The sequence below is a fragment of the Megalobrama amblycephala genome, linkage group LG16, assembly GCF_018812025.1.
Source record: "Megalobrama amblycephala isolate DHTTF-2021 linkage group LG16, ASM1881202v1, whole genome shotgun sequence".
Lineage (NCBI taxonomy): Eukaryota > Metazoa > Chordata > Actinopteri > Cypriniformes > Xenocyprididae > Megalobrama > Megalobrama amblycephala.
Genome location: NC_063059.1, coordinates 36,685,637 through 36,713,228, shown reverse-complemented (window position 1 = coordinate 36,713,228; position 27,592 = coordinate 36,685,637). Strand labels below are relative to the sequence as shown.

Genomic DNA, 27,592 nt, shown 5'->3' with positions numbered 1-27,592 from the left:
ACGTCAAAATACGTGACGTCATCGCGCTACAGTGCAGCGAGGAGTATTTGGAATTATTGTGTTTGTTTGTCATTTCCATTCAGAGTCAGTGCTGGAGATCAGATTCTGTTTCAACTGTTCAGATTCATCATGGCTGACACACAAACATCCAGAGATGAAGATTTTTCTCCAGGATGCAGGTACTTTGAATAAACACTAGATTAAATCACTTCTATATGTTAAAGATCTGAAGATGGCAAGAATATTTTAATAGGATGCAAGAAGATGTTTGATGATAAATGCTTGTAAGACCTTAATGTGATTATGATCATAAATGATTAAATGTGTTCTGTTATAGTTCAGTTCATCAGAAGAGATCAGAACCAGAGCCCAGCTACTTCGGTAAAGTTGGTTTTATATTCGCACATTCGGACATCCGTATTCAATAGCCTTGTTAATCACACTACATTGGACATTAAGTGGACATTCACAAGTAAATATGCCATTAAAACAATACTTGCCTATTTTGATCGACTGTGAAAAATGTTGTAAGTTGACAATCGTTGGTTGTCAATATCATGTCGCTGCTTAAAATTTGCAAACATTAATTTATTGCACATTTATTGGAAAGTCTGAATTTATCATATGTCCGAATGTCCGAATATAAAACCAACTTTACCGAAGTAGCCCAGCTGTGTGTCTATGAGGAGTGACAGGTCTATGAATCAAATAATACATTTTAAGGGTGGAGGTACACAGACTGATCTCAGGTATAATATTTCTATACAAAATATGATTATAGTATGGCATTTTGTATGATCAGAATAGTATTCTCATAATGAATAATTATTCTTACATTCCCAGATAGTATGTAATCATTGAAACAAGTCTGTGTTGATGTGTCAGCGCTAATTGTGATGTTGCTTTAGTATCACTCTTGCACCCTCAGTTAATTTTGAAGCAATGTTGATATTTCAATCTCAAATCAATGGTAATATAATTGATTCAACATTATAAAGTGATATTTTTTCAACATCACTTTTGCACCCTCAGTTAATATTTAAACAAATAACCTAAAGAACCGTTTTGTGAAAGGTTCTTTAAAGAACCATTTTTTTCTTGGTGCCATAAAGAACCTTTTCTGGTAATATCTTTTTAAAGGTTCTACAAAGAACCACTGATGAAAAGGTTCTTTATGGCCCCATTTCTTCCAGATCAATATCCTCACATTTATCATACTATAATTTTTTTTTAATAGTTCATATAATAGAAGAAAATCCAAACGTAACAACACTTGACAAAAAACAGTATATGATTAAAATATTTATTGCATTTACATTATACATCATTGCAGTATACACCATACCTTGATACGGTGTGTGTGTGCGTTTAATAGGGGTGTACACAAGTACTGGAGTATTAAGACTTGACACTGTCTGAGACTCGATCACTGCAATCATCTTTTTAATGGATGATCATCAATGTCAAGTCTGAGTACTCAATGGTCAAAGTGAATTTAAAAATATATATATACACTATAGTGTGTAATACAGTGAATACGTGTTAATGTCAGTACCCCCCTCATCCACTACTATCCTGTGGAAACCATCACTGGTGGTTCTGATGAATGGTTGAGGCTGGGTAGGATCCTGTAACAAAAAAAAAAAGAAAGAAAGAAAAAGAAAATTTAATTCGTTTCTGAATTTTCATAGTTTTAGCACAAATATAATGATGCGACATGACAAAAAAAAAAAGAAAAAACTGAACAGCAATAAGAAAAGAAACAAAATCAATGCAAGTCAAAGTGCAATCTTGCAAATTCTTCCATCCATTCACTCTCCAAACCACTTTTTGTCACGGCCATCTCAGACCACAATCAACCCATCGTCACCAGATCAGCACGCTCCGTCCACTTGTTCACGCTCCCCGGAATTCTGATTCACCGCACCTCCTCATCAATGCACACCATAAATACCCTCACAACCTGCACTCCACCCTCACAACCTGCACTCTGGTCTCATCTTTACGTACACCAACAGACTCCTTCATGACACTCACCTGTGTATTTACCTGCCTTTGTGGATTCCCGTCCTTTGTCTTCTGTCGTCTGCTTCCCAGTTCCCGGTCTTCACCGTCACTCATGCAAAGAGACAATATCTTTACCAGTCAGCTAAGTCATCTATACATCTCTGAACTGTTATACTCACCAGTGTGCATTCCCATCCAGTTCCGTGCCATGATCATTAGTCCCATTCAATGGTCCATTAATGAAGAAATCGCCCAAGCTACATGCTCTGATCCTGCTCTGCCGGAAGGTCCTGAGGGGCTACTCTACCTACCACCAGCCTATCATCTGTCCCTCATGGACTCGGCTCACATGTCTCCGGGCTCTGGACACCCAGGTAGTCAACATACCCTCTCGCTCTTACATCATCACTACTGGTGGCCCACCATGGCTCAAGATATCTCCTGATACATCAGGGGATGCTCAGTCTTTGCTATTACCAACACTCACTGCAAACTGCCAGAGGGGAAGCTGGTTCATCTGCCTATTCCACATCGTCCATGGTCACACCTGGGGATTGACTTCATGACCGGCCTTCCACCATCTGATAACAATACCTGTGTTCTTCATCGTTGATCGCTTCTCCAAGGCTTGTAAACTCATCCCTCTGAAAGGTCTACCTACTGCATTTGAAGCTGCAGAAACCCTCTTCCAAAATGTGTTCTTCCACTTCGGCCTACCAGAGGACATTTGTATCAGATTGCGGTCCTCAATTCATCTCACGGGTATGGCAAGCATTCTTCAAACTCCTGGGAGTTTCTGTGAGCCTCTCCTCCGGTTACCACCCGCAAACTAATGGGCAGACTGAGCGGAAGATCCAGGAGATCGGGAGGTACCAGAGGTCCTACTGCCACCAGAAGCAGGATAGCTGGAGCCAATTCCTCCCCTGGGTGGAGTACGGCCAGAACTCCCTCAGGCAATCCACCACCGGCTCACGCCATTCCAGTGCATCCTTGAATACCAGCCTCCCTTATTCCCCTGGTCCGGTGAGCCCTTGGAGGTTCCAACTGTCAACCACTGGTTCCAGCAGAGCGAGAGGGTGTGGGACTCAGCTCACGTGCATCTCCAACAGGCAGTGCAGAGACATAAGAGGCAGGCTGACACCCGAAGAACACAGAACACCTTGCTACCAACCAGGTCAGAAGGTGTGGCTCTCAACATGGGACAACTGTCTCTGCCTGTGAGTCCCTGTTACATAGGTCTGTTCACTGTGCAGAGGCAGATCAACGAGGTCACCTACAGGCTCAATCTTCCACCACACTACCGCATTTCACCATCATTCCATGTGCCACTCCTCAAACCTGACTCTGAACCTTTGTTGTTTCCCTTCACACAATCTGGTGGTACCTCCTCTTCCCTGAGCTCGCAAACGAGAAAGTTATCTACAGGGTCAGGAAGGATCACTCATGGGTTGCCCGTGATGACATTCTGGATCCAACTGTTCTTTACACTGAACACCTAGATGCCCAGCTCCTAGGGGTCGAGGTAAGCCCTGGTCGTCGCACCATCCGGCCGTCAGGAGCCGCCCGTTGAAGAGGGGGTGGAGTCGCAGCCATCTCAGACCACAATCAACCCATCGTCACCAGATCACACACTCCGCCCACTTGTTCACTCTCCCCGGAATTCTGATTCACCGCACCTGCACCTCCTCATCAATGCACACCATAAAGACATTAACAACCTGTACTTCTTTGTCTGGTTTCATCTCTACATACAACGAACAGACTCCTTCACGATACTAACCTGTGTACCTACATGCCTTTGTGAATTCTTGTCATCTGTCTTCCGTCATCTGTCGTCTGCTTCATCCCAGTTCCTGGTCATCACCGTCACTCCTACAAAGATTATCATTACCAGTCAGCTAAGTCATCTATCCATCTCTGAATTGTTATACTCACTAGTCTGCATTCTCATCCAGTTCCGTGCCACTGTTATAAATAAAATCTGTGTTGTTTCAATTTGCTTGTCTGCCACCTCCTGTTGTGACACTTATCTGTAGGGTTATGGGGCGGAAGCCTATCACAGCGTCTTGGACCACATGTCCATCTAATTAATGGTATTTAAGCAATATAAGCACTAGGTAGCAATGTTATATGGTACCTTGAAAAAAAAATCTTCTGCTTACTAAGTCTGCATTTATTTCATCAAGAATACAAAACAGTGATACAACACAAAAGAACTGTTGTCTATTTTAATATATTATACATATATAATGTAATTTATTCCTGTGATCAAAGCTGAATTTTCAGCATCATTACTCCAGCCTTCAGTGTCACATGATCCTTCAGAAATCATTCTGATATGCTGATTTGCTGCTTAAGAAACATTTATTATTAAACAGTTGAAAACAGTTTTTGCTTCTTAACATTTTTGTGGAAATGGTGATACCTTTTTCAGGATTCTTTGATGAAAGTTCAATGAACAGCATTTACTACCTTTATTTAAAAATTTAGAAAATCTAAATCTTTTCCAGCGTAAATGTCTTCACTGTTACTTTTGATAAATTTAATGCACCATTGATTAATAAAATTATTATTTTTTTTTTTAATCTTAATTAAAAATCTTAATATTCAAATGTTTGAATAGTATCACTGCTTCCATAAAAATCTGGATCAGCACAATTGTTTTCAACATTGATAATAATCATAAATGTTTCTTGAGCATCAAATCATCATATTAGAATGATTTCTGAAGGATCATGTGACACTGAAGACTGGAACAATGATGCTGAAAATTCAGCTTTGATCACAGGAATACATTACAGTTTAAAATATATTCACATAGAAAAAGGGTATTTTTAAAATTGTGATAATATTTTACAATATTTCTTTTCTTACTGTATTTTTAATCAAATAAATCCAGCAGTGGTGAGACTTCTTTTTAAAAAAAAAACAAAATAAATTGCACCAACCTGAAACTTTTGAACATTAGTGCATGATTGAGGTCTGCTCCAATTCTGCTGTATGGCCATCAGCATGGAAGAATCTAGAAACATAACATGCAATTTGTCATATAATATTTAGCATGCAGTGTGAGGTTTATTAAAAGAAAACAGAGCAGAAAAGAAAAAAGGTTTTATATATATATATAAACTGTAAACTGTAATATAACAGTTGCATGGTCATAAGCAAATATGTTGTGAGAAAAAAAACCTACTAAAAAGTTATTTAATGAGTTTTGTCATCTGTCAGCAATAGTTTGCAGCAAATTTTCACGCTGCGTGTATTAAGTGACGTATTAAGTCTACGTTACTGGCACAGACACGTCAGGCTCCACCGCTCACCAATCACAGCGCACCCAATCACCAGAATACTGATCACCGGCACCTGCACCTCATCAAGCACCTCATCACAGCCAGCATAAAGAGCACTCACACACACCACTTGATGTGGTCTCGTTTGCATTAACTTACCTGTATGCTTACCTTAAGGACTCCCCGCGATCTACTTACCTGTCTCCAAGAATCTCCTTGTGTGTTCTCTCCTCTCTGTGTGAGTGCTCCGTGTCTCCAGTGTCTCCAGCGTCTCCTGCGTCTCCAGTTCCAAGGTCATCGGTATCTGAAACCACAAAAGAACTCTGTCATCACTCCATCTCAAGAACCTGCACAACTTCACCGCTCACTCACCTGCACTTCAGCCATTGCTCATACTGGTACTCAATAAAGCTCCATTACCTGTGAAAGTCGGTCTCTGTCCCTTCTGTACTGTAACAGTTACAGCGTATATTTTAAGCTAAATAAATAATTAGCCAACTTCAAATAAAACATTGACAAACTGCCGACAAACCCTTTACAAAGCTATCAAAACTGCTCACCTACACATAAAGATGTGGCTAAAAGCCCAAACTTTCATAAACAAGAGTTTAGCCTACGTTACCTCTTTGGAAAACAGTTGAGATGCTAACAGACTTTTTCGAAGACTCCGGAACCATTTCTATGAAGTAAATATTCAACAGAAGTGTGTCAATTACATGTAAGAAAGTGTCAACAACAGTTGTGTGTATTTTTTGTGTGATTTTTATGGGTTAAACTCACCTGAAAGCAGTGAAACCAACAGTGAGATACGGAGTTCTTAAACTTGTCAGTTGGTGTTGCTGGCCCATTTCCATGGCAACTCAGCGCGCACGCCCATTAAAACACGTCACGCAGCACTTAAATAAGCATCTTGAATTAAAGGTGCTAAAGAGGATGTTTTGTTTTATACATTTTTGCAATATTACTTGAAACAGTCTTTACTAACTGATAAAAGACTATTTATTAGGTGCACTGAAAGGAATAATATTAATATACATCATCTGTGCACGAGGTAGGGCCTTAAAAACATCAGCCAATCGTTTACGTGATCATCGCGTAAACGATTGGCCCTCTGGCTTGTCAATCACTGCCATTACGTTCCTTGTGAAAGACGTGTGCGGATTGGCCCTCTGGCTTGTCAATCACTGCCATGACGTTCCTTGTGCGAGACTTGCGCGGCTGCACGCTCCAGTAACTTTCCACACTCTACAGGCGCCGCATGCAATGTTTTTTGTCAGGAGACAGGAGTAACAACTGCAGATTATGAGTTACCTGCGGTGAGTCCGACATAATGAATCCACTAACACGACACAGCGAATGCCGGTGGTAAACACTCGTGTTCCAATACTCGTGCACGAGTTTTGGAAGGCGTTCCCTCGAAATGAGCTGTGAAAAGGAGGGGGTTGTTCTTACGCATGCGCTCATTTCAAAAACTCACTAACAGTCTTTGGTTTCTCAGTCGATGAAAAGATCCTCTTTAGCACCTTTAAAACACTACATAAACAATTTAAAATGTCATTAAATTATATTACATTACATTACATTATTATTCAATGGCGAATTTGAAACTCATTTGTAGTTCTACGAACCATTCATATAGGCAAGGAAGGGCAAACCCTTTACAAAGGGTTTAAAACAAATTTTAAAACATTACTGCAGAATTTTTATACTAAAATTTGCTTTTAGTTAAATAATAAATTAATCCAGCAATGCCTTCGAAGTCACATAATTATATTTTTTAAAGATTTTCAGTGAGCCTTGAGTCATGCAATACATTAAAATATATAAAAGGATTGATCTACTTGATTGATAAACACCACAACTCTTTTTATATGTAACCCAGTAGAATAAAATTCTAGACGTATTGAGTTTTTCACTTTATTTTATTTTGTTCTTGCTCAGAGCTAAAATGTGAATGGAATATACCACTCTATATATTGCTGTATAAAATGTGGGTGTGTATGCTGTTAAGAACATGAGCATATATCAAGTTTGATTTTTACACACGTGTGAAAAGACCTACAAGTTAGGTCTTTCTCTAGTCTATTGGTTTATGAACTTTAAGTCCCGCCCTCGCCTACGTGTTTTGTTATGTTTTGTGAGTGTTTGGGGTGTCCATGGAGACGAGAGAGAGTTTAACGGATGCAGCCGATCGGAAAGATAAGCAGATATAATTTATGATAAAGATTTTAGAAGTTTAACGGATTATTCATCATATTTATATCTTAAATTGTGCATATTTACTTGATTCAAGTCACACGAGTTTTCAGTTTGTGTTATTGTGTTGTAACTGAATTCTCTGTGTATGTTCGCTCGACATTGTGGACTTTCGTCATTCTTTAGAGGGAAGAATCGTTGATAAAGACGGTGTTTTCAAGTTATTCTTCCAACCTAGAGACACTCATATTATTTGCTGTTTGCTGATCTGAGTACAGTTAACGAGAATGTCGCAAGTTTGACTACTACAAGTGAGAAGTCTGTGGCCCATCTGCAGAAAGTGCGCAGCTGCGCACCAGAGGAAGATTTCCCCGGAGAATACAACCGTGCATAGGAGTCGGTGGCCGGTCTTTCAGAGACCGCTCAGCCGCGCACATTAAGCAGATTGCGATTTCTGCAGTGCCGCGGAGTCACTGATAATTCCACAGCGGAATTCAGGTACCTTTGGTGAGTTTTGTTTTTACCCGCTCAGGAGAGTGAAGAGGCCAGTTTGCTGTTTCTAAGGCCACTACGTACTCCAGCAACGTCTCAGGCCTGCAACGGAGTGTGTAGTGAATGACTGATGTGTGTGTGTGGGCCCACAGCGTTTTCTATTAATTCATATGGTGTTATTCAGTACATTTAATATTGTAATGTTTTTTCAGAGAGATTTTTTGATACTCTGAGTTTTATTTTTGTACTTTTGTCTCAAGTGTGTTTGTGACAGAGAAAAATCCGTTAATTTCATCACCTGAAGTATTGCATTATTGGTGTAATATTGGATTAATTGGTGATGTAATAGAAATGTGATTGTGGGAATTGCTCACATTCTGAGCATTTGGCCATTTTGAGATAGTTTTAACCCCTTTTATTGTTTAATTAAATTTGTTATATTTTGTTACTTCCACCAGAGTTTTATTCATTCAAAAAGTTTATTCATATACAAGTTATTCATAAGTTACTATAGATTTCATTATATATAACTTTCTAAAGGAGAAGACATTCATGCGTGACACCAGAGGGGCCTAACTTCAACATCGGTAGGCATATAGTAAATGAATCTGGTCGCTACCCTACTTATTTAATTAAAGACAGGTAGGGGGCGCTACATATATAACTCAAAATTAATCATTTATATTTCATTATTTATATTAATTTGAGTTTATTTGAGTTAAAAATTAGTCTGAATTAGTTCTGGACAGGACAGTTTAGCTCACTTGATCTCACTTTCCTGAAAAAAAAAAAAAACAATAATATATATATATATATATATATATATATATATATATATATATATATATATAAAATACACACACACACACATGTTGTGTTTTTGTGAATTGTGGGGACTTTCCATAGGCCGTAATGCATTTTATACTGTACAAACTGTATTTTCTATCCCCCTACACTACCCCTACCCCTAAACCTAACCATCACAGGAAACTGTGCACACTTTTACTTTCTCACAAAAACATCATTTAGTATGTTTATAAATCCATTTACATTGTGGGGACCGCTGGCTGGTACATTTGGTCACTATTTGGACAAGTGTACACTATTTCATCATTAACTGATGTGTTACTAACATTTGTAGATCCTTTATTAAACATGACTTACCATTAACAAAGCATTTATTAATGGAATTTGTGAACCTTATTGTAAAGTGTACACTATTTCAACATTAACTGATGTGTTACTAACATTTAGACCCTTTATTAATATGACATACCATTAACAAAGCATTTATTAATGGAATTTGTGAACCTTTTTGATTTTACTGAACCCTAAATGAGTGAAAGCCATTCATCAATTACATTTTCAGAACTTTTTATCTTTTTCAGAACTCTTATCTTTATCTGATATTTTAACATATTTAGGGCCAGATTTACCTAACAGGGTGAATTAGTGTGAGAGCGGTGGGAGTGGCAAGTTTTGCACATTATATACTGCTGACATGCAAAATAAAGAACACCGACACAGTCAAATAATTTACATAATGACCAACGCAATCTACCAAGAGCAGAGCAAATTAGGGTTGGGTCACAAATAAGCAGAGCTGATGCTCATCAGGTGCAGCTTGACACAGGAGCAACTTGTCACATATGTAATATACGGATAATGTTTTCCTCTAGCATTCCAAAGAAATTAATAAAAAGTGGGAAATATTTTCTCCATTCTACCACACGCTCTCTGTTCTATACGGTGTCTCTTACAAACAGCAACAATTGCAGCCATGTCGCAAAATGGGTTAAGACATGCTTTTTTTGGGCTTTAAATAATGGCGCAAATCCCAGTAAATTGACTAGCGCAAACATTACTAAATCATGTTGCGTGATTCATTTAAATACTCTCCTCCCATACATTTTTGTCTGAAAGGGAAATTCCTACAAATGCATATATGCAATAAGAACAGGCACAAAAACAACTCCGTCCACACCTTCTCATCTCTAATTTTGCACTGCGTGTTTTTTGTAAATCCCCGCATTAGATTTTTATTGCCAAAAGAGGGTTTGCGCTGGCGCCAGCTGTTAGTAAATCTGGCCCATAGTGTTGCTCACACAAAGACACGTCTATGAGAGTGCATAGTTAAAGGTACGGTTTTTATATCAATATAGAGTAAAAAAGAGAGAAAAAAAAAAAAAATTTTTTTTAAATCTTTCCGGATTATTATTGTTTAATTTCTGAAATTAATTTATTATTAGAATTTAGTATTTAATAATAATCATCATAATAATAATAATGCTCATAATGTTTTCATCTCTCCACAGTTTAAGTGATTGTGGTGTCACAGATAAAGATTGTGCTGCTCTGACTTCAGTTCTGAGATCAAACCCCTCAAACCTGAGACAACTGGATCTGTCTTCTGAAAAATTGGGGGATTCAGGTGTAAAGCTTATCTCTGCTGTACTAGAGGATCCTCAATGTAAACTGGACACACTGGGGTAAGATCATCTCTCTCATAGTCGCACTTTGTCTTCTGTAAGACTAAATACTTTGATGTAAATTTTAGAACTACAATTAAGAAAATCAGCTGTTGGGTTATAGAGATTAGGTGGAAAACAGCACATAATATATTTTGATTTTGACAGTTTATACTGAAGGGAATATTTTTATTAAAGGTATTATAATATAAAATGTGACTTGTTGCTCCTGTTTTTGACCATCAACCATTTACTGGATGTTTGAATAATAGTTATTTTCCTGTTGTTTGCTTTACTTATTTTTGTATTTGAAAGATGGACCCATTCTTGGGCCACCTGTTGCTTGGATATTGTGACTGAATATTAATCATCTATAAATTATCTTCATATAAATTGTCATAATTAAATTATCTGGTTATGAATGAGTTTTCCTATCCCACTCGAAAATGCACTCAGGACGGTGTATTCATTATGTTAGATCAAATCCCCGCTCTAGGAATATTTGATTCAGTCTCTTTACCAGATCTTGTCAGAAGACCTCTGTTTTGTCTGGTATCAAAAGCTGGTTAAACAGCAAGTCTTGTCTGAAACCCAACATCAGTATTTTGTCTGGTATCCAAAATTGTATTAACTAAAAGTTAACAGAGTTTGTTAAATAATCTTAGTTGTGTATGATTCAGTAATCTTCCGACAAACACACATCCAACAAGTTTTTCTGTACCAAAGCAAAGGCAATAGAAAATTACTGTTTCACAACATCACCCTGTGATGTTGAAACCCTTCACATGGAGACATTCTCTAACTTGTGAAGATAAATATCACTTAACACTCTGGGGTCGGCGGTCACGCCGGCGTGATCACCGCGTTTTTTTTCTAACCAGTGTGAAAGAGACTCAAAATACTCTGTCAGTGTTGCACATACAATTAGGAGTTCTACACCATTTTAATCTGTGGAATATTTTCTTTTATTTGTGTACACTCAGAGTAAAAACAAAATGTTGTGCTTTTTGTAAAATAAAGAAAACAAACATGATGCGTGATCTCTCGTCTCCCTCTGAACGAAGTCCAATCTGATAGTTCTCAGAAAATGAACTGTAACTTAGTGAATACTAATCACAAAAAAAATTATACTTGTGTCTAAAGAGACGTTGAAATATCAGGTTTTAAATCGTGTAAGTCAAAAAGAAAACAAACCTTCTGTGTTTATGTAATCTGTATGAAAAGAGAGCCATGTCAGAAGTCCGTGATTCAGCTCATTATCCGCTAATGCGGCCACGCCCACGGAGCCAGCGCTATTCAGACGCAAATTCTGAGTCAATACATGCATTCATCGTCTCAATCGTGTATTTATTGTCTTGAAAAGTGTTTTGAATAGCCATAGTTAGCGATCTCTGGCCTCTGTTAGTTCAGTTATTTCCTGGATTGCCTATTCTTCTTTAGCATTGGCATTTGTGGACTAAAAGTGCACAGAGCGCCCTCCGGCTGCAAGTATGAATTGTAAACACAGTATCCAGCGTTCACAGTGACGACAATAAATAATGAATAAATACTCCTCTGTATAGAAAATTGACATAAACATAAGAATCCATCAATATTTCTCCAAATGTGCATGCTTTTAAGCTAAAAGCCTATATGAAATGCCATAGAGGTAACATAACTGTTCAGACACTTTGTATCATAGAAATGCATTATATTTTAATAATAGAATACCATTATTTTAAATTGTAATAATATTTCACAGTATTGCTGTTTTTTCTGTATGTTTGATTTACATTATGATGAGCTTGAGACATGATCAACAGAGGGTTTTTTCACAGCCTATCTGACTGAAAGGCCTCATTATTTATGCAGGTCATTAGAGCTCTTTATCTGATTCTTTTGTCTTCTCAGGTGAGAATCATCCATTATTCATGATTATTCACGCCTCCACGCATACTGTGTTTCTTGACCAAAGATGTTTTAGAAAATTTAAATCTCTCTATTGTTTTATATGAAGGAGTAGGAATGATAATTTTTACATAATTTTGAAGCAAAAACTCTAGTCTACAACCTCCAATACCTAGAAGTCTTGTGAACACAGATTTAATATATATTTTTTGACTTTATTTCAGTGACTTAAGTTTTTTGTTTTTTCAATAACCACGCATAAACGTTATTCCTTCAAAAATACAAACATGTACATACATGTTCCTTACATATTACTGTAGCCTAGTTTGTGCTGAATACAGTGTAATGACACTTTTTCCATTAATATGTTTATGAACAACTGAAAAAAGCACAAATGTCAGGGCATGCCACTTCTCCAGGCCCCAAATCAGCCTCAGACCCCTGAGGGTTAAAACCACACATGATTAAACTACAATAGCAAGCATTGCATAAGCATGGAAAATAATAATAATAATAATATAATAATAATAATAATGACTGATATGATTGAATAACAAAAATGACAAATATATTGTTTTATTAGACAGTTGAGTTGTTTGGATACATTTATCAGCAGAAAACTAATCACTGTTATATTGCTCAGCATGGTTAGTCTTATTGTTTGAATCGCTTGTTTTCTTGATTTCTCGTAACATGTTTTTACCATGACTCAGAGACAACACTATATTCTCAAGTGGCTAACATAGCATAATCAGAGAGAGCTTTTTTCATCATACAGTATATTAATTGCATGTCATTTAGCAACACAAGTCATCCAGTTTTTATTAATATGACATTCTAATATCAATCTAGATTACTGCAAAATGCAACAAGTCTCTTATACCAGCCACTGAGCGAACGCACAGAGTAACTTTATAACATAACTTTCAACACGCTCAAATATATTTAGTAATATTGTTTTAACCATGTAAAACAGTGTTGCATTACCCACACCACGCAACGAAAAGAGCGGAAACAGCCAACTGCAGCATAATAAAAGCTCCACTGGACTCCCGTGGCTCTCGGCCCTGCCGTGCTTCATAACACAGTAACGTTAATAAAACTTGAATACATTAGCTCATCCACGAACATAATTTCTGCCCTAGTCCATCGGCTGTGGAGGTGAACACAACAATTCTCATGATTAGCATGAGATGGTATTCTGCATAGTAGTGATCTCAATGTGCTTTAAAATCATTCACATTATGCACATGAGAAATATTCAAAACCGACTGACCAGACTTAGCCATTTTAACAGTATCCGTTGGTTGCAGAGGACAGCTCCTTCTATCTGGCCATTTTCACTAAAACCCGCAAAGGAACATCTATACAGCTAATACTTGCTACATAGTGATTGTATAGTACTATTATACATACATTGTTGTACTTTGACAGCTGAGGAAATTCAGTTTGCTCACACTGAGCTGCTCACACTAGTTCTACTCAGCCGTCATCGAGTCTGTCCTGTGTTCATCTATAACTGTCTGCTTTGGTTCAGCTACCAAATAAGACATCAGAAGATAACAACAGACAGTCAAAACTGCTGAGAGGGTCATGGGTGCCCCTGCCCAATCTCCAAGATCTTTACACCTCCAGAAAGAGAAAAAGGGCTTGGAAAACTGCTTTGGACCCCTCACAACCAGTCCACTTTCTCTTTGAACTGTTGCCTTCTGCACCGAGCCCCTGAACAGCCAGGCACAAGAACAGTTTTTTTCCTCAGGTCATATTCAATCTGAACAATAAAAACTTTAATAACTGTACATTTGTACATAACATCTCTGGACTGTACATCTCTAAATAACATCTTAAACTGTACACCTGTAAATAATATATCTGTACATTTATAAATCTTTTATATATATATTTTTAAGTATTTCTAATACTGTACTTGCATTAGCAATTCATTTTATTATTATTGTGTTATTTTTTTATTGCCTAATGTCTGTGCTATGTCTGCACTTTCTTCTTCTCTGGAAGCTCTTGTCACCAAAACATATTATCTCTGTGTGTAAACATACTCGGCAATAAAGGGTAACACTTTACAATAAGGTTCATTAGTTAAACATTAGTTAATGCATTAACTAACATGAACTGACCATGAGCAATGCATTTATTACTGTATTTACTAATCTTCGTTAACGTTAGTTCATGTTAGTTCACAGTGCATTAATGTTAACAAGATTTTAATAAAGTATTAGTAAATTATGAAATTAACAAAGATGAATAAATGCAGTATAAGTGCAGTTCATTATTAGTTCATGTTAACTAATAAAACTTATTGTAAAATGTAACCCAGTAAAGCTCTTTCTGGAGGAAATAAAGCTCTTTAGGTTGGAAATAAATAGTTCAAGCTTGGTATGACCAATATCACCAAAAACGATGTCTGTACAGTTTGGTATGTTTCACTGCATCATGGCAAATGAAACAATTGAAACATGGATTGTGTGTAATACATTAGTTTTACACAACAGGCACTACTTCACAAAATGCATACAAAATATTTTTTTAAAAAGTTTAAATAAAGCCAATTTTTCTCTGGTCTTTTCTTCCTCTGGTCTTTGTTATTGATGATGAAATTAAAAACCCTATGTTGATGGACATTTTTGTAAATTCATTTGACAGCTGAATGTCCCCAAAAACTCTTTAAATCCAGGCAACAGACCAGCCTGACCAAACTGGGACACCAATTATGATGAGCAAACCATGTTTAGGTTGGTTTAGGCAGTTCAGTTGCTTCTGATAGTTTGATTAATACTCCCTCTCTTTTTAAGGGTTAATAATCATCATTCTATTTTTGTACTGGTCTAAAATCTAAATCAGTTGTACAATAAGTTGATGTTGTTTTATCCTTTGCCACAAAATCAAAAGTAATACAGTGAAAAACAAACATAAATGAAAATAATCTTGGGCACTCTATTTATTATGCACCCATTTAAATTGGGATTTTGAAGCATGTGTTAAAAGCTTTTTGAATTTTGAATTTTTATTTTTTTATGACTGATAACTTAGAAATGTAATAGTCTTTAGAAGTATGAATTGTGAAATAAGGTTTATCAGTTTATTTTTTGTACCTGTTAAACTGATCTAAACTGAGAGAGTGAAGAGTGTGTCATTGTTCTCTTCAGGTTGTTTGATTGTGGAGTCACAGATGAAGGTTGTGCTGCTCTGACTTCAGCTCTGAGATCAAACCCCTCACACCTGAGAGAACTGAATCTGTCTAAGAATAAAATAGGAAAATCAGTGTCTCTTCTCTCTGATGTACTACAGGATCCTCACTGTAAACTGGAGAGACTGTGGTAAGATCATAATTGACTCTCACACATGAATCACAATGTAAAGTATATTTGAAGTGTTCAGCCTCTTTCTGCTGCTGTGAGTTCAGCTGATTGAGCTGTAAATGATTGAACACATGAGCTGCTCCTCAGTCACATGATACTGCAGGACTGAGAGTCACACTATAATGTACGGTGGCTCATTGCTGCCACATGCATAATATTTTTTCCACTTAATCACACAGAAGCAAGTATAGTGTAAAATACCTTTCGATGCCTGTATCAATGGCATTTCCCGTAGAGTAATGAACACCATATTCTTGTTTTATTGGTGTATATCCCCATTTGTAAATATGCAGTTTCTAATAATGAAGCACAATTTTATCATTCCTTATTTTCTGTAAAATGAGTCGCACCTGATTATGTCACATCGGGTCAGACTTTTGAGAGGAGAAAAAAACCCCCAGATAAATTCCATTGGTGTATCAGTCATATTTTATTATACATTCAAAAATAATTTAGCTAATTTGTTTTTACAAAAAATAGGCTATAAACCTGTATTTTAGGCTATTTCCACAGCAAAGCCTTAAAATGTTAGGTATTCAATACAAAACAAGAATGAAAAATATAAGTATAAAATAAACAAATTATAGTGGCATTCATTAGAAACAATATTTATTTTAAAGTGAAGCTGAAACTGAAACTTTGGCTCCTCTCTCATTTGTCACAAATCCAAATATTTCTATTTTCGCACTTTGACGCTAAACTATTATTTATTATGTTAAAAATGCTTTTTACTTTACTCGTGTCCCAGTATCCACATAAAACAGCATCCTTCACATGCACAAAAACGTGTTTTGGAACAACAACACAGCGGTAGAGCGGTAGTCTCATACTTAATTGCTATAGCCTAAAATTGCTAAACTTTGTTATAATATTCATTCTAGTTCATTTTACTGCACAAATGCAGAGTTAAAAAAATAATAGTGTTTAAAATATTACATGTATTGGAAAACATAATTAAAAAATATTTATTTTACCCACATATCGCCAATCTAGACAAATACAGTGGCCTAAAATAAAGTTTGTCCATATTCTTAATGGATTCATGAATATTAGCTGGTTATTTGGTATGATTAGAATATAATTCAATATTCAGGGATTGACTTGATAGTGTAGAACCTATAGTATTGTTCATGCCTAATATACAAATAAACTCAAAAACCCCAATCGGGACATTCTAAAATGCTTAGCGTGAAAAACACTTAACATGGCTTAATGTAGGCCTGACTAAGACAGTGATATTAACAGACTAAACTAAGTAAACATCATACAAATAAACCATATGTACAGAAAAGCAGTTGAGCTCAGAATTTGAATGCAGTGCGTTTAATTTTAAGTGCTTTTCTCTCATAGAAAACACTTGACATGACTTAATGTACTAAGACAGTGATATTAAAAGACCGAACTCTGCAAAGATCATACTAATAAACCATATTATGTGCAACGCAGATGAGCCCAGAATATGAACGTAATTCGTTTAATTAGGCTACACGTTGTGTTTTTCTCTCATAGAAAACCATTAACGTCGCTTAATGTAGCCTTTAGTGATATTAAAAGATACAATTCTGCACAAACCATTTTTTGTATAGTATGCTATTAGTATAGTGTTTAGGCTACTATAGCCTACACATTTTTCTAGACATCATAATCTTTTTGTAACATACTTAAATTAGCTTGTTGTTTCTACCTTAGGCCTAATACATTGTTTATATTTAATACATTGTTAGTTAACTGCATGTGCAGCCTACTTACAACTTGCACAGAGTCACCTTTGATAACAGATTACCCCAAATTGTAATGTTGACATGCAGTTCCTGTAAAGCTGCTTTGAAATTATAGGCTATGTAGCCTATTGTGAAAAGTGCTATATGGCCTAAATAAATGTGATATTGATAGACTGAGAGAGTGAAGAGTGTGTCATTGTTTTCCATAGGTTGAGTAATTGTGGAGTCACAGATGAAGGTTGTGCTGCTCTGACTTCAGCTCTGAGATCAAACCCCTCACACCTGAGAGAACTGAATCTGTTTGGGAATAAAATAGGAAAATCAGTGAATCTGCTGTCTGATGTACTACAGGATCCTCACTGTAAACTGGAGATACTGTGGTAAGGTTATATTTGAGTCTCACACATGAATCACAATGTAAAGTATATTTGAAGTGTTCAGCCTCTTTCTGCTGCTGTGAGTTCAGCTGACTGAGCTGTAAATGATTGAACACATGAGCTGCTCCTCAGTCACATGATACTGCAGGACTGAGAGTCACACTGAAATACACACTTTCACACAATCAACATTTCAATCTCTTGACTTTAAACAGACTCGAGCTCAACACAACTGAGAAATGAAGAACAATGTGGATTCATTCTTACTGTTCATCGCGTTCATATTTCTGCATTGAAAGTTGCTAGAAATACTGCTTTTAAATTGTATAAAAGCTTGCGCACACACGCACGCACGCGCACACACACACACCAATACATTATACACATTAGTTTAGATCTAAATAACATAGAGTAAAACTCAGCTATGTAGTGAATAGTGAGATGAAATGAAAAATATTTTGCAAGACAGACATTGTGCATAAAATACAGACATGGAGTGATAAAGAAGTATTATTTGTCTTTTTTTGACTGAGACTGAGATGTTTTATGATCATGTTTTGTGCTCAGTGACATTTAGATCTCAGTATAATGATCCATCAAACATATTAATTTGTGTTTTAAAGGTGCTAAAGAGGATGTTTTGTTTTATACATTTTTGCAATATTACTTGAAACTGTTTTTACTAACTGATAAAAGACTATTTATTAGGTGCACTGAAAAGAATAATATTAATATACATCATCTGTGCACGAGGTAGGACCTTAAAAACATCCAAAATGAATCCACTATCACGACACAGCGAATGCCGGTGGTAAACACTCGTGTTCCAATACTCGCGCACGAGTGTGGTGAGGCGTTCCCTCGAAATGAGCTGTGAAGGATGGGGGTTGTTCTTACGCATGCGCTCATTTCAAAAACTCACTAACGGTCTTTGGTTTCTCAGTCGACGAAAAGATCCTCTTTAGCACCTTTAAGTTTGTATTTTCTCTTTAATAATGGATTCACTGCTAAACTGATCTGATCTGAACTGAGAGAGTGAAGTGTGTCATTGTTCTCTACAGGTTGTGGGATTGTGGAGTCACAGATGAAGGTTGTGCTGCTCTGGCTTCAGCTCTGAGATCAAACCCCTCACACCTGAGAGAACTGAATCTGGCTGGGAATAAAATAGGAAATTCAGTGAATCTGCTGTCTGATGTACTGAAGGATCCTCACTGTAAACTGGAGAAACTGTGGTAAGATCATCTCTCTGATAGTCACATGTCTATGTCCTCAGTAAGACATATTGTATAATGTAAAATTTAGGACTAAAATCAGCTTGAAAAATAAATGTTTAGTAAATCAACTAAATGTCAGCACAAAATAACTGGTATGTACAAATAACACAATCTGTTACTGGTGTTCATTTTCACTTTTTTAAATATCTTTTAAATTTAGTTAATATTTGACCATGTTATATCCAGCAATTTTAGTCTGTTTCACTCTGACTACAATGCCATCAATATTTAGTTGACAAAAAAAAAATGTATATGATGAGAAAGATATAAAGCATAAAAATGTCACGTCCAGCTGTGTGTAGTCTTCACTACTCTTGGCTCACTTTCTAGATGTTTCAGACATTATAGCATTTATGTCCCTTGCATAAACCATCAATGTATAAATTACCACATGCCATCCAAATAGCTTATGATCCTTACAGATTAGAGGCTCATAATGAAGGCAAATATTTAGTTCTCCCTCTTGCTTTAGGAGGTTCAGCTGCTACTGGTAGTTTGAGTAATACTCCTTTTGTGCCCCTCTATTTTTAAGAGTTAGTAATCATTATCCTATTTTTGTATACTGGCTCTAAAATCTAAATTAGTTTTACAATAAGTTGATTTTGTTTTTTCCTTCACCACAACATCACAATTAATACAGTGATTAACCAACATAACAAATGAAGATCATCTTTCCTCTGTGGCTCTTTATTATTAAATTTCCTATTTATATTGGGATTTTTGAAGCATGTGTAGAAAGCTTTTTGAATTTATTTTATTTGCTTAAAAATATGTAATAGTCTGTATAGAATTATGACTTGTGAATTAAGGTTTATCAGTTTATTTTTTGTACCTGTTTCACTGATCTGAACTGAGAAAGTGAAGAGTGTGTCATTGTTCTCTACAGTTTGAATGATTGTGGAATCACAGATGAAGGTTGTGCTGCTCTGACTTCAGCTCTGAGATCAAACCCCTCACACCTGAGAGTACTGAGTCTGTCTGAGAATAAAATAGGAAAATCAGTGAATCTGCTGTCTGATGTACTACAGGATCCTCACTGTAAACTGGAGAGACTGCAGTAAGATCATATTTGACTCTCACACATGAATCTCAATGTAAAGTATATTTGAAGTGTTCAGCCTCTTTCTGCTGCTGTGAGTTCAGCTGATTGAGCTGTAAATGATCGATCACATGAGCTGCTCCTCAGTCACATGATACTGCAGGACTGAGAGTCACACTGAAATACACACTTTCACACAATCAACATTTCAGTCTCTTGACTTTAAACAGACTCGCGCTGTGTTCTTTGATAAGTAAGGAATAATTGATGACGGGCCATTGAAATATTAGAAAATAATGCACACCTGAGGTGGTAACTTGTGACATGGGTGTTACACATTATGCATGTCCCTCCTTCCTTCCGGGTTTCGGCACCAATGTAGCGAGGTATGTTGTTAAGGGAAGAAGGAGGCAGGAACCGATAAACATTCAACAATAATTTAATTATATAAAACAAACAAACACAAAAGGAAAGTAACTGTATTGCACACAGGTGACACTCATTATCACTCATGTTACTCATCCTGCTTGCCACACCACGACAATAATTTGTTGTTTTCATCCTATTGTTTGCTATATTTATTTGGTTTGTCAGTGTCGTTGTGGATTTTGTTTCTTTTGCGGTTGAAGGCTGTAAGGACCTTTGAAATAACTGAAATCCTTTGGAGAAGTGATATGGAACTGTAATGCGGTCAAGACCTGCTAGAACTACTTTAGCCGTGCATTTCCCTGAAAATAATTGCACACCTTAGAACGTTCATCAACCAATCAGATTCGAGCATTCAAAAGTATAAGATCAAAAGGTTGGAATTTGATGAATTTAGAATTTGAAATAAGAATGGAGATTCAGTGACTCAATGTAGTGGGAACAGAGAGAAGTGGGAATATTACAGAGAGGATTAAGCAAATCTCAAAATACCAGCAACTAAGACAATATTAAATCTATGGGAGAATCAAAGAACAGTTAATGTCAGTGTATTGAAGGGTTTGAAGAGGAACTCCTCAGTGCTGATCAACTATCCAGTCACGTGAAGACAGATTTTAGTGACCATAGTTTCTTACAGTCTAAAAGAGGAAAAGAGGGGTGTTGAATATTTATTTTTCTGATCTTCACTGATTCAGTAAGATTTTTAATGAGGCAAGAAAGGGGAAGATTGTCTTGTCTAACCCAAATTGAAGCATCTGGAAAAAATAACACATAACACAAAATGAAAATGATCAAGTACGATCAAATATTGCAGTGAATATTTTTAAAATCTCATCCATTCATTTGAAGGGGCAAAAAGTGAATAATTATATGACTTTAAAAAAAAAGATGTACTGTATCATTTGTTCACAAATCTCATAATGTACTAGAAAACATTGTGTTGTGGGAGAAGGAATGGGATGGTCAGATATTTTTTTCACAAGAATGTTTTAGTACACCAGTGGGCATTTTATTCAACCATTTGTGAATGAACTGGATAATACAGGGAGATAAAGAAAAGAGGAAGAGTGAACATTCAGATTATGTCTTATGATATTTTATTGTCTCTGATGGGTAAAAACAACTCATCACAAGGTCAATGCTGTTACTGTGGAGTGATGGAAACTGATAAACAACAAAAAAGTGTCATTTGCTGCTTTAAATAATGTGTACAGAATGTTTTTATTCTTGGTTTTAGATATTTTAAGAATCAGGAGAAATGTTGGCTTGCTTTTCTAGTAGGTCAAGTGAAAATGTCAGTTTAGTCATGAAACAAAGAATTGATTTTGGAGTTGACTGGGATGTAGAGACAGAGACTGTTTTCAAACAGCGTTTCAAATCAAAGATAAAACAGTATTATTTTTTCAGTCCTGTATTAATTGAATCTGGACATTTAAAGAGATACTTTCTAATGTTGAAAAGAAAACATTTAGCAATTTGTTGACTGCATAGAATTAAATAATTAAGTTGACATGTTTTTTGTGGTTTTCTTTGAAAAAAGGGTAACACTTTACTTGAAGGGGTGTGCATAAGACTGACATGACACCTTCATAATCATGACATGACACATGTCATGAATATGAAGGAGGTGTTATGAATGTTTATGACAACTGTCATTAAGTGTCATTCGCTCAGTTATGTCATTTTTAATGCAAAGATGACATTGTTTGAGATGTCCGAGTTACGACAACTTGACATAAACCAATACATCATAACCTGTCAGTGTCTTTGTCATGACAACTTGACATCATTTAGCTTTATGGGTTAACATTACATTAAACTGTCATGTGGTTGGTTTTGACATTGGCTGTCATGAGGCCATTAAAATAGTGTCATGAATATGTATCTTGAGCTCAAGTACAGTGGTACAAATTGAACTTGTCATTAAAATGTCATTAAGTGACAATACTCTGACAAATAATTTTATAACAGCGTCATGACTATTTTTCATTTCATGTTTTTTTTTGTTTTTGTTTTTTGTTTTTTTAAGTTTCCACCAACAGAAGGTCAGATAATAGACAATTTCAAATTTCGTAAAAAAGATGACACTGTTAATGGTAATAATGGTAACACTTTATTTTAGGGTCTTTTAACTAGTTGCTTATTACTATTAGCATTCATATGGCTAAAATATTGGCTATTTATTAGTACTTATAAAGCACATATTAATGCCTTATTCTGCATGATCTTATTCTACATTCTTAATCCTACCCAATACCTAAACCAAACAATTAACTATAATAAGCAGTAAATTAAGAGTTTATTGAGGGAAAAGTCATAGTTAATCGTTTATATATGTGTTCCCTATACTGAAATGTTACCAAAATAATGTCATATAATGTTAACCCATAAAGCTAATTAGTTTTTTTTAAGTTTGATAATTAATCTGCTATGTCATGTTTATGACAGGTTATGATGTTTTGCTAATTTCAAGTTGTCATGACAAAGACACTGACAGGTTATGATGTATTGGTTTATGTCAAGTTGTCATAACTCGGACATCTCAAACAATGTCATCTTTGCATTAAAAATGACATAATTGAGCGAATGACATTTAATGACAGTTGTCATAAACATTCATAAAACCTCCTTCATATTCATGACACGTGTCATGTCAAGATTATGAAGGTGTCATGTCAGTCTTATGCACACCTCTTCAAGTAAAGTGTTACCAAAAAAAGTTTTATTGAAATTAATCTCACAAACAAATCACTACTTCATACTATTGTACAATTCATTAAAACAGAACTTTGCATTAGACACAAAATGCAGATCCTGAACCATCAAACATATTGATTTGTGCTTAAAGTTTGTACTTTCTCTTTAATAATGGATTCACTGCTAAACTGATCTGATCTGATCTGAGAGAGTAAGAGTGTGTCATTGTTCTCTACAGGTTGAATAGATGTGAGATCACAGATGAAGGTTGTGCTGCTCTGACTTCAGCTCTGAGATCAAACCCCTCACACCTGAGAGGACTGGATCTGTCTGGGAATAAAATAGGAGATTCTTTGTCTCTTCTCTCTGCTGTACTGGAGGATCCTCACTGTAAACTGGAGATACTGTGGTAAGATAATTTCTCCGATAGTCACACGTCTTTGTCCTCAGTAAGATGATTAAATTTCAAAAATAAAATCATCTTATCAAATAAAGCCTTCTGTAAACACTAAATCTCAGCACGAATGACTGAAGGTGAAGTTCATTTTATGCATCTTCATCACATCACATGACTACTGCTCCTGTTTTTTTGACCCACCAAACTTTTACTGGCACTTCCGTAATTTGATTAAACTCATTTGCCTCTGTCTGTGTAAGAATCTGTTTTCATCTTATTTGTACTTGTTTGGAAATCCAATGAGCTCATTGTGTTCTCCTAGATGTCATGGCATGAATTTTAATGCGGGTAACTGTGAAATACGATGTACAATTTGGAGGCTAATGCCATTTTGAACCAATAATCTGAACAAAAAGCAGCTTTAGAATGATGATCATGAGTTTGCCTGCACATTCAGTCTGGACGGTTAATAGTAAAATGAACTTGGCTTGCTGTCTGTGGAGGAGGCTTGAGCCCAAAATTCGACTCAAGCTCCTAGTTAAAGCCCCCCCATCCCCATCCCACCCCCCACCCCTAAAATACCTGAATCAGATCATCAGCTCGTTAGAAGAGAGCTCCATGAACTCTGGTGTGTCCCGATTGACAGAGTCCCTACACAGTGTTCACTGCTCCCTACTGCCTGAGCACAGGATATCTGCTGAAGCTCACTTCACTTAACAAAATATGTTAATTCAGAACATCCTGCAATGTCATGAAACAGACTAAAGTCATGCATATTAAAGGAGTTTAAGGTTTGATGCCATAATAAACTTATGTAAATATATATATTATAAATGACCATACTTTAAAGGTGCCCTAGAATGAAAAATTGAATTTATCTTGGCATTGTTAAATAACAAGAGTTCAGTACATGGAAATGTCATACAGTGAGTCTCAAACTCCATTGTTTCCTCCTTTTTATATAAATCTCATTTGTTTAAAAGACCTCCGAAGAACAGGCGAATCTCAACATAACACCGACTGTTACGTAACAGTCGGGGTGTACGCCCCAAATATTTGCATATGCCAGCCCACGTTTCCAACATTATAAAAGGCATTAGACTAGGTAAGCAAGCAAGAACAATAGCGAAAAATGGCAGATGGAGCAATAATAACTGACATGATCATTGATAACATGATATTTTTAGTGATATTTGTAAACTGTCTTTCTAAATGTTTCGTTAGCATGTTGCTAATGTACTGTTAAATGTGGTTAAAGTTACCATCGGTTATTACTGTATTCACGGAGACAAGAGCCATCACTATTTTCATTTTTAAACACTTGTAGTCTGTATAATTCATAAACACAACTTCATTCTTTATAAATCTCTCCAACAGAGTAGCATTAGCCGTTAGCCACGGAGCACTATCAAACTCATTCAAAATCAGAAGTAAACAATATAACAGTATACAATACTCACATAATCCGACGCATGCATGACGAACACTTTGTAAAGATCCATTTTGAGGGTTATATTAGCTGTGTAAACTTTAAGGCAAGCGCGAGCTCTGTGGGCGTGGACCACGGGATTTAAAGGGGCCGCAGCATGAATCGGCGCGTTTATAATGATGCCCCAAAATAGGCAGTTAAAAAAATTTATAAAAAAAAATCTATGGGGTATTTTGATCTGAAACTTCACAGACACATTCAGGGGACACCTTAGACTTATATTAGGCTACATCTTTTAAAAACATAATCTAGGGCACCTTTAATTTAATATACATGTGTATAATACGTCTGTGTAAATAATAATTAATTATAAATTTCACTTTATCTAAATTCAAATTCAAAAGCCCTAAACTGAATGATAAATGTATGTTGCGATGTTTAATATGTAAATAAATGTGATTTGGTTATATTAAATAATATCTTATTTAACCCGTAATCATGATTGACTTGTACTTTCCCATCTCACATACTTGTTTACACCTGTGAGCAGCTGCATATAAACACACCTGCTTCGGATTGATATTTTAAGATGGCGAAATACCCTGTTAAGTCCACTTCGCAGCGCATTTACGATTGAATGTAACCCACACCTCAACTGGGTGTGTCAGATAAGAGACATACAAAATGTACAGAGCAGGGAGGCGTGAGGACTGGAATTGGGAACCTGATTCCATTAAAGTTGTTGTTAATATTTAACATCTTATTGTTTGAAGATTAAAGTGGAATACAAACACCAAAGACCATAAAACTGGAGGTAAATGGGTGATGATCCGGAGGAAAAGAAACTCATTAACATGATCTCACTTCTTGTGTAGGCTGTAGTTCTCACATTAACACACTGAATATCTCTATTGAGTTCATTACATTTCTATTCAGTTTATAAGCTGCAAGATGAGAACAAACATGACACTATATGTTTGATCACAAGAGTTCATAATAAATTATGACGTGGGTCCTGTGAAGCAAATGTCCTCCTGTAGGAGTGTATTAGAGGAGTAAGTGACTGTTTCTCCAGACAGAATCATCCTTATATATGAAACAATATCTCACATTCAACTCTGTGTCTGTTCAGTCCTGAAGCACATGACAGTTTCAAACAGTACCATTGAGCATCAACATGCATGAATCTCATTCTATCAGCAGCAGTATGTGGAAATGCTTGTCATTATATCTCCTCTCCTGATCTGAGTGAATCACAAACTACAGACACTTGAACTACAATTCAAACTGCCATTGCTCTCTACAGGTTGAATGATTGTGGAGTCACAGATGAAGGTTGTGCTGTTCTGGCTTCAGCTCTGAGATCAAACCCCTCACACCTGACAGAACTGGATCTGATTGTGAATAATCTAGGACAATCAGGAGTGAAGTTGCTCTCTGATCTGAAGGATGATCCAAATAATAAACTGGAGACATTATACTATTGTGAGTATTTTTTTCTTCATTAAAGCATTTAAATTGACACAAGTTCAGTAATAAGTTCAGTAAGAGGCCTCAAATGTGAATATTTTCATCTTAGTGTCTCTGTGTGTAAGTGATAAATAGAGTTGTTTATCATTTACTGTTATTAATCAGTTTTTCATTCATATCTCTGACTAATATGAATATACTAATATCTCTGGCTGTGTTTGTTCTGAAATGATCTCCTGATGTGAGGTGACAGCAGTAATGTCTCATACTCATATGTGACTGTCTGTGTGTTTTATTGTAGGACTCTCAGTATTTAGACGTCAGTCCAGTTTCCTCCGGATCAGCTGATGGTGAATAAGGAGCTACAGAGACTGAAGACACAGACACACAGCGATCACACTGACATGAGTGTGACTTTACATCAGTTTCTGTTTTTATAGTAATGACTCATGAAAATGAGTGCTGAAAATAGCTAATTTGAATTGTTTCAGATTTATTAGATATTGATTACAATGTAGATGGTGTCACACTCAAAATACACTGAAAATGACTGAAGCAAAGTAAAAAAAACAAGCCATAGACAATAGATTTATTGTGCAATACAGACACAGTTTTACTAAGAGTCTGGGACTACAGAGGAGACGGATGTTGTAAATTTGTTTACCAGCAGAGGGCGACAAAGATTATGCACATAATTTCACTGCACATTTATTTCTAAATATGTTTATTATTACTGTATATGATGATCTATTATACTTTTCATCTAAATCTTCACATTCTTTTACTGGTTTCTTGTTTTTTCTCCTGCCTCTGAACACAGTTAATTAATTGCTATATGTTGACACTTATTCCTTTTGATGGAAAGTGTTTCTAAAGACAACAACAAAAAGCAGTGATATGACAGTCACTCTTGCTTAAGTCTTCACTTCATAACTGCCTTCTGTCAAAAAACTGACCAGGAATTATGAAATTAAATGAAATAATTTTATTGTCCATTTGCATGGAAATTTGTCTTTACCTCAGGACACTCTCAATAGGATCTGTA

At 36.1% G+C, this 27,592-nt stretch overlaps 1 protein-coding gene across 1 annotated transcript; it reads left to right on the top strand.

The window, feature by feature from the left end:
* Window positions 1–27,540, top strand: LOC125248437 (ribonuclease inhibitor-like). Its single transcript, XM_048160305.1, has 9 exons — window positions 1–179; window positions 10,301–10,474; window positions 15,505–15,675; window positions 17,648–17,818; window positions 18,877–19,047; window positions 19,976–20,146; window positions 23,490–23,660; window positions 26,384–26,562; window positions 26,849–27,540. Coding segments are annotated over exons 1-9 (1,260 nt in total). The 5' UTR covers window positions 1–129; the 3' UTR covers window positions 26,851–27,540.
* Window positions 27,541–27,592: the final 52 nt, after the last annotated feature.